Raw genomic sequence first — 9,695 nt, 5'->3', positions numbered from 1 at the left:
AGTCGAAATAATGGACCGATTTTAACCTTTTTCAATAGGCTTTGTCCTTGGGCCAAAAGAAGCGTGTGTGCCAATTATTTATCCAATTATCTTGAAAATTGCGACCTGTACCTTGCGCACAAGGTTTACATGGACAGCCAGACAGCCAGCCAGACGGACGGACATAGCTTAATCGACTCAGAAAATGATTCTAAGCCGATTGGTATACTTTAAGATGGATATAGGACGAATATTTTTGTATGTTACAAACATCAGCACAAACCCTATATACCCTCACCACTAAAGTGGTGTAGGGTATAAAAAACATACGAGACATTCATTGTAGGTAGACGGGTGGGGTGAAGCCCGCCGTGCCTCATATTCATCCCGTACCATATACAATTAATAACAACTCATTTCCAATGCTTAGTCCCACAATCACTCCTCTGTGGGGTATCTGTTGTTTCAGTAACAGCACCGAACTTATTCCGAAATATTGACTTTACCTTACATCAGTCTTTTAACTGCCACTTACTCTTCCCGCGAATTTGGGCTTACGTACGTAGTGGCTGTGGTTTAAGCCTCTTTTCAATCTATGCAAGGACTAAGCCAGGCAGTATACTGTAACCAATTTTTTAGTCCCGGCCAGACTAGAGGTATTGACCACCTCAGTTCAGCGCACATATTTCCTTTGAAATTTGCAATCAGTATTCTTAGAAATGAAGTAGTAACTGGATCAACACCATTCCCTATATATTTTGGGCCGATAATTTACTTCCCTTTTATTTTGATATTTTCACACAGTGAGGTCTCGCAATTTCGTTTATGATATGGCGACTTTTCCCTTGATCATGACCATTGAAATAAATAAATCCAACATATGTACATATTATGAAATTGCCCAAAAAGTTTGAGATATAAAATACACCCTTCTGTTTAAATATTTTATAGTTTGTTTCCGTAGAAATAGATGTTTTGCAACCTTAGCAACGGAATATTATTTAAAACTAACAACTTCTTATTATTATTTTTATTCGCACTAATTTCTTTAACTATAATTTAGTTTCGTTAAGTTATAAAACTGTCCTCAATATGACCGAATCTATAGAGATGGAGGAATTTAAAATGACTGCAGAAGATTTAAAAGATTTTAAAAGAGATCTTTTGGCCACTGTCTACAACCAAACCCACACTCAACTAATGATCTATCAACAGGGCAAGTGTCTGAGAACAGCAAAGGCAAATAAAACTCGTAAATCTTCTCATATATCGACAATAGCAGATAACGAAGAACCACTACCATCGGCTGATGTGCTAAATGATATAAAATTAGACAAAGAATTAGATGCCTTGAGAAATATCTATAAAGTGGGCTTTGAAGAACTGACAAAAGAAAATATAGATGAAACAAATCCCTACTCGGACTTGATCAAGGCCATAGAGGTGCAAAAACAAAACAATAATGAAGTGGATATTTTAACTAAGGAGTTAAAGGAGAACAAAGCGATTTTGAAACACTTAAAGGAATTGCAGAAGAAAGAGCAAGCCGAAATGACAGAACAGCTTTCACAAAAAACTCAGCGCATTGAAGTTTTACGCGATCAATTGAACAATATCAAACGTATAAATCATTTGGAAGTTAGACTGGTAGAGAAATGGGAAAACAATCGCTTGACCCAGGCCACTATACTGGGTGAAAAGAAAGAACGTTTACTTATGAAAGAAATACTTGAACTTAACCGGCGCATGGCTGGTGAGCAACGTTTGATCTATGAAATTGAATCTTTTCGCAATCACGAAATCTCTGAATTAAAAGATAAAATTTCGGAATGGGAACACAAATTTCAGGAGGAGAAATCGAAAATTATTACAAAGAACCTAACATTGACACAAAATATTGCTGATATAGTGAAATCGCATGAAAAACATCGCGAAATTACGGAGCAAAGGCAGATTTTTGTGGCCGAATATCTGCAGCAAAAAGCCGAAGAGCAACGTTTGTATGAACAGCAACGCTATCGTATCGAATGTGCTGTACGTATACAGGCTTGGTGGCGTGGTGTTATGGTACGTAAGGGTTTGGGTCCTTATCGTAAAAAATCCAAAAAGGGTAAGAAATCAAAGAGTAAAAAGTAAATTGAAATAAAATTAAAATTTTCTAAAAAAAATGTAAACAAAAAGTGTTTTGTTAAAAAAGAAAGTGAAAATTTTAAACCTTAGTTATAATATTTATAATAATTCTTTGTAAACTGCACTTTAAACTTTAAATTCTCTCTACACATGTTTTTCAGCGCCTTAATATCTGCACCATAATGTTTTATCCATCAAAGAAAAAAAGTCAAACCAACTAAAACGTCATTCCCAACTGACATTTGCCTAAGTAAAGTAACTTAAGACTGAAGTCACAAAAGCACATCATTCATTCAGTCACTGACAAAGTCAGTAACACAGTCATTCAGCTCACCAGACGACATTCAAATGAAAGTTTATGCCTTTATTCGGTGTAGTCAGTGTGTATGGGTTCATTCGAAGGATTTCCTTAAATTAAATTCTTTACTGTGCACTTTGGCATCAATTCATCTCAGGCACACTTAAAGTTAGAAATCTGTTGTCACTTGAAGGGCATAATACATGTGTGTGTGTGTGTATGTGAGAATTTTTTTTGGAAATTTAAATTTTCATGGGTATGAAACATTTTGTAGGTATTTTTTTATAATTGCAAAACAAGTAGGAAAGTATAGTCGGGAATGGCCGATATATGATACCCTACACCATAGGTATATTAAAAAATTATTTATTTTTTATAAATAAACTTTTATGTTGAAATTTACCTTAATTACGATGTATTATGGCAATTTATTAATGAACTAAAACTTTAGATGGGAGTTAGGGCCAACTATGGTCCAAATTTTATCAAAGTGTCTTGAAAATAGTTTCATGTAGCTCGCGCACAAGGTTGACATGAACAACCAGCCATCCGGACAGACGGACAGCAGAAAGTGATTCTGAGACGATCGGTATACTTTAAGGTGGGTATAGGACGAATATTTTTGTATGTTAAAAACATCAGCACAAACCCAATATACCCTCCCCACTAAAGTGGTGTAGGGTATAAAAATTTGAACAGTACGCTACTTTTAAAATATACTAAGAACGAACCACATATGAAACCCGTTAGAATGGATTCCCATCTATGATTCTTTAATCATAATTTGCAGAAATACTTATGCATATTAGGGCGGTGACTATAAAAAAAAAACTTTTCTATTACGACAAAGAGCATATGTTAGATCCATATAAAACTAATTCACTACATAATGCAATAAAAATTTTTATGAAACCATATTTACAACCTTTTTTATGCGATTTGATCAAATGAAGTTTTAGGACACATCACGGACTCATATGAAGGTTATATAAACCCATCGGAAGCGCCCGATAAATATACTGATCCCAGTAAGAGTGCGGTGGTCAGAAGGAACACTAGAGTAAATAAACGTTTAAATTCTGATTTTGATCACTGATAGCCCTGAAACATTAAAATATTAATGTTGAACACAACACTAGCAGATAACGGGATGTGCAAACAAGATTCCACAGTAGCACAAAACTTCTATAAGAAAGAGATGAAGTCCAGACTCCTTATTATCAACAATCAAAGTAACAATCACGAAAAGCTAGACGAATGGATTTCGATTAAAATAAGATCCTTTTGTATCACAGATGTTACATTTCAATGAAAGCACCTGCTGAAAAACTGCATTTCTGAATGTTGGAGTAACCATATAAGCTTTGAATTGACCAAAGTTGTAGGACATGTCACAATTGCATCACATTTCGGAAGTCTCCGATCATTCAAAGTGTTTATGATATGGCGGAACATTAAGGAAATATGAGTAACAACCACATAGTGCACGAACGGCTTAAGGTGGGGGATCAAACGTGCCTAATAAGTTAGTTAGTTAGTTAGTTAGTTAGTTAGTTAGCTAGTTAGCTAGTTAGCTAGTTAGCTAGTTAGCTAGTTAGCTAGTTAGCTAGTTAGCTAGTTAGTTAGTTAGTTAGTTAGTTAGTTAGTTAGTTAGTTAGTTAGTTAGTTAGTTAGTTAGTTAGTTAGTTAGTTAGTTAGTTAGTTAGTTAGCTAGTTAGTTAGTTAGTTAGTTAGTTAGTTAGTTTGTTAGTAAGTTAGTTAGTAAGTTAGTTAGTTAGTTAGTTAGTTAGTTAGTTAGTTTGTTAGTTTGTTAGTTTGTTAGTTAGTTAGTTAGTTAGTTAGTTAGTTAGTTAGTTAGTTAGTTAGTTAGTTAGTTAGTTAGTTAGTTGTTAGTTAGTTGTTAGTTAGTTACTTAGTTAGTTACTTAGTTAGTCACTTAATTAGTTAGTCAGTTAGTTAGTCAGTCAGTCAGTCAGTCAGTTAGTTAGTTAGTTAGTTAGTTAGTTAGTTAGTTTGTTTGTTAGTTAGTTACTTAGTTAGTCAATTAATTAGTCAGTTAGTTAGTTAGTTAGTTAGTTAGTTAGTTAGTTAGTTAGTTAGTTAGTTAGTTAGTTAGTTAGTTAGTTAGTTAGTTAGTTAGTTTGTTGGTTAGTTAGTTGCTAAGCATCGATTGAATTTGTTGTGTGCTCCTTTATTAGTGTCTCTTAGTATCCGCAAACACAGCGGAACTGCATAAAAATCATGAAGGATAAAAAATGTCTTATGAAATAATTAATTTTACCTAAATTGCTTCTATGTCACATAGGCTATGTGTAATCACGAACTGTTTTTAACCAAAAAATTAATAGGTTCATCCAAATATGAAATATAGATTTAAAAAAAATCTTTTTAACAATTTTATTTTTAAGGGCACATGTATATTAAATACATTCCTGTATACAAATACATAAGGCTTTTCTCAAATACATTTTTTCAAGCAACAAAAATTTTTATGACATACACACATTGTACCGAATCGACATTGAAATTTATAACATAGTGGGAAGATATGTACTACGATGAATAAATAACGCCAAGCTAACATTATGGAATCGTATATGAAAAAGATCCTCTTTAATAAAATAAAATACCACATATATTGTTTTATATCGCAATACTTTGGTCTTGCTTCTTTTCAATAAATTTTCCGGCATTAAGAGACATATACGAGTAAAGTGAAATCCAAAGATGAACGTTCGCAGTCATTTGGTAACCAGCCATACAAACGCATATTAGTGGTTCGTTTGCATTTTTTTCTTTCAAAAACAAACGCATCATCATTTGCTCCTTGCGTTAGTATGCAAAAAGTTCTTTTTATTATTATTTTATTATTTTTTTCTTTTCGTTTATACCATGATGGGGGTTTGGTTTTTTGATGACTATATTAGTTGTGTGAAAAAATATTTTTATAGGAATTGTTTTATCGTATATAAAGTTTATTTCAAAAAAATCAAATCAAATAAATCTATCAAATAAATCTATTTATTTATTTATTTATTTATTTTGATACAAAGCATTAATTTCCGGGTTTACTATTGATCCCAGGATATCTTTATAGAGCAAAATATTTGGATCATTATACCAATGTCCCCCTATACAGAATATAATCTGTACTTGACATTTGTATATCAGAACTACATTTTACTTTAAAGAAACGTTTGGCTTCCATACAAAACCAGTCAATCGGCTATTTTTCTTTTTAGTTCCAACCAACTGTAAGGCATCTTTTAATTTCATCTTTAAGCATGTTGAAATGAGGGACAGATGATTTTTCCTACACCTAATATTTTATTTTAATATAGTTTACTGACACCATATATTCTAGTAGGTTTGTTACGATTTTGATGCTATTGCAACATCATTTGAAAAACACTTAAATGCGATTAAATATCTATCAATAAAATTTACATTTTATTATATTTTTCCAGCCCGAGCATTAAATCTAAACAAGATGTAATTTTACAATTTAAGAAATATTAAAAAAAAAAAACAATAAATTATTATTACATTTTCGCAGTTGTAGATTTTCAAAACTTATTTTGAGAATCAAATTTTTTTCAGCGTGAAATAAGGATAAATATTAATGCTTCACTCTCCTTAAGTTAATTTTTTGTATTATTTTAATAATATCAATCCGTCCATAGCTAAGGACGAATAAATCGAACTATATACTTCATATTTATCCAAACTTTTATTAATAGTTTCTTTATTTATCTAACTATATACTCATTGCCTGTAAAAATATTTTCATTTATTCCTCACTCTTCCTATTAGACACTCGGTCTTATTAAACTCAAGTTTTTCTTTGTTGTCGAGAAATTTTGACCCTGAAATAAATATAAAATTGTTGTTTTTTTTCTTTGCATTTTAATTTGTTTTTATTTATTTTTCTACTCTTACGCTTTCTTTGTCTATATAAATAAATTTTGATTAAAAGAATTTTTGTCATATTCCTATATTATACTGTGTACAAAAGTATGCTTGCTGCAATCATCCCTCAAGATTTAAAATTTTAACATTTTACTAGTAGTTTCCGTCTGTGATTGTTTGCAAAATTTCATTACCGTCTGAAACGCAAAACGGAGATATGAACACATGTAAGAGTTTTTTTTTCATTCTTTTGAGGATGCAAAAAAAAAACAATAATATTGCTTATTTATTTTGAGAGTGTCATAACTCAGAAAATCATAGCTTTGAGAAAAATGCTTATCCGTCATTTTTTTTAATTATTATAACTTTAACTAATCATTAGTAAAAAGAAAACACATTAGGAGACTCATGTATTCCTGGGTTAACTTCCATAGGGGCTTAAATAAATCGCAAAGCTATAGTTACCGATTTTCCTATGTCCTTTAGTTCGGACCCTGCCGTACTTTCTTTTAGGCCGACTAACAGTCAGAGAGAAGGACAAGGCAATAGCGTCAATGATCATGGGTTTTCACTAGAAATACTGGAGTATCTGTTCAAAAAAAAAAAAAAATAAAAAAAAAATAAATAAAAAAGAACTGAATTTTGAGTTATAACATTGTTTATGTATGCGAGGGCTATGTTTATTTGTATGTTTGAATGTAAGTGTGTTTATATTACCCATTTACATTACGGCATTTTATTGTCAATTGTTTGTTTACTTGTTTTGATTTATTTCATGTGGAAGTCTACGTTAGTTTTCCGTAAGGGTTTTTCCCCCCGTCTTCTTTATACAAATAATTGTAGCCTTTTCACAAGGGGAAAAACAGGAGTCCTTAAAGGGGAAATACACGAGCACTTCACATATTCCCAATGATAAATATTTAGTTAACAATAATTAAAACTAACTAACTAACTAACTAACTAACTAACTAACTAACTAACTAACTTACTTACTAAGTAACTTACTAAGTAACTAGCAAACAAATAAACAAACAAACAATCTATCTATCTATCTATCTATCTATCTATCTATCTATCTATCTATCTATCTATCTATCTATCTATCTATCTATCTATCTATCTATCTATCTATCTATCTATCTATCTATCTATCTATCTCTCTATCTATCTATCTATCTATCTATCTATCTATCTATCTATCTATCTATCTATCTATCTATCTATCTATCTATCTATCTATCTATCTATCTATCTATCTATCTATCTATCTATCTATCTATCTATCTATCTATATATCTATCTATCTATCTATTCTCTATCTATCTATCTATCTATCTATCTATCTATCTATCTATCTATCTATCTATCTATCTATCTATCTATTTATTATCTATCTATTTATCTATCTATCTATCTATCTATCTATCTATCTATCTATCTATCTATCTATCTATCTATCTATCTATCTATCTATCTATCTATCTATCTATCTATCTATCTATCTATCTATCTATCTATCTATCTATCTATCTATCTATCTATCTATCTATCTATCTATCTATCTATCTATCTATCTATCTATCTATCTATCTATCTATCTATCTATCTATCTATCTATCTATCTATCTATCTATCTATCTATCTATCTATCTATCTATCTATTATCTATCTATCTATCTATCTATCTATCTATCTATCTATCTATCTATCTATTTATCTATCTATCTATCTATCTATCTATCTATCTATCTATCTATCTATCTATCTATCTATCTATCTATCTATCTATCTATCTATCTATCTATCTATCTATTATCTATCTATCTATCTATCTATCTATCTATCTATCTATCTATCTATCTATCTATCTATCTATCTATCTATCTATCTATCTATCTATCTATCTATCTATCTATCTATCTATCTATCTATCTATCTATCTATCTATCTATCTATCTATCTATCTATCTATCTATCTATCTATCTATCTATCTATCTATCTATCTATCTATCTATCTATCTATCTATCTATCTATCTATCTATCTATCTATCTATCTATCTATCTATCTATCTTTCAATCTCTCTATCTATGTAACTAACTAAAGCAGCTATTACATTCGTCCATGCCGAATTTTATATACCCACCATCAAAACATATTTAATAAAATTCGATATAAAGTAAAATTTTATTGCTACTTATATAGCTCAGTTATAATCATTAAAGACTTTTTCTGAAGTAGACCGTAGTGTAGTTCCAATTATGGATTTGGATTTCTATAAAGTACGTTCCTGTGGAATTTTACCGCTATAATTGTTTATTTCAGACAGTTATGAGCTCGAAGCAATTTCCTAAAGGGGAATTTGTATGATGGTAGGATCAAGCATGGGTCTGTTCTTATAAAATTTTACAATAACATTTAAGTTCCGATGAAATATATTTGTGCCGAATTTCACCGCTATAGATACCTAACAAACTCACCAGCTACTTCCAGTTGGACTCTATCGTGCTTTCAATATACAGACGGTCGTTAATCGATCGTTTCAGAATCTAATAAGGATCCAGCATATATATACTTCTATGGGTTTTAGATGTATATTTTAATGTATTACAAACTACGAAAGTATAATGGTACGTATTCAGAGTGAACAAACAGGATTACAAGTACCTCTATACAAATTAGGACTTACGGATTCAGGAAAATTCAATTTTGGAACTTTCAAAAAATAATACTCAAATACAAAAGGACGATTCAGAAATATATATAACTTATACATAAATTTCATAACAAAGTTGAATACAGATTTTGTTTCAGTTTTTAATTTTGAAAATTTTTTGTTATTGCAAATTTGATTTCAGTAATTTGTGAGGAGTATTTTAAGTTCTTTATTGAATTTGCAGCATACAACGAAAAATCCTACATATTTTAAGTGTAACACAATAAGAAAATTGTATTGAATTTATACATTGGAGGGTTGTTGAAATTCGATTTTTATCATTTCTATTTATTTCTTTACTTCTTTCGTCGTTAGTATTTGATTAAAACAATGTTGATTTGTTTATTTTTAAATGAAATATGGTTTGTAGTTTGTGTATTTAGATGGGTTATTTAATGAAATATTTGTTTTTCTAATAGGTTGAGTTATTGAATTTTCTGTAATTTCTCCCCCTTTCAATCAAGTATTTAAGGGAAGAAATTTAAATGTTTTTTTTTCGTTGTTATTAAAAAACATCAAAGAGATTATGATTGGGTGATGCGTTACGTCGAATATAAGGAAAATCGGCGATCATTTATATGTTTTCTAACAAAAATTGGCCAACAAACCTTTGAGTAAAAATTCATTACAGATTTTTATCGGCAGTAAGATTTTTAAGAAAAG

At 30.4% G+C, this 9,695-nt stretch overlaps 1 protein-coding gene across 1 annotated transcript; it reads left to right on the top strand.

The window, feature by feature from the left end:
• Positions 1–1,071: 1,071 nt before the first annotated feature.
• LOC111684306 (dynein regulatory complex protein 9-like) lies at positions 1,072–2,115 on the top strand. The gene has a single exon (XM_023446445.2). It carries the CDS (start codon positions 1,072–1,074, stop codon positions 2,113–2,115), a length of 1,044 nt encoding a protein of 347 aa, XP_023302213.2.
• Positions 2,116–9,695: the final 7,580 nt, after the last annotated feature.

This window comes from Lucilia cuprina, chromosome 6 (genome assembly GCF_022045245.1).
Source record: "Lucilia cuprina isolate Lc7/37 chromosome 6, ASM2204524v1, whole genome shotgun sequence".
NCBI lineage: Eukaryota > Metazoa > Arthropoda > Insecta > Diptera > Calliphoridae > Lucilia > Lucilia cuprina.
This window is presented reverse-complemented; position numbering and strand designations above follow the sequence as displayed.

Excerpts from the sequence above, each read along its gene's own strand:
- LOC111684306 (XM_023446445.2), top strand. The coding sequence starts at position 1,072 with ATGACCGAATCTATAGAGATGGAGGAATTTAAAATGACTGCAGAAGAT.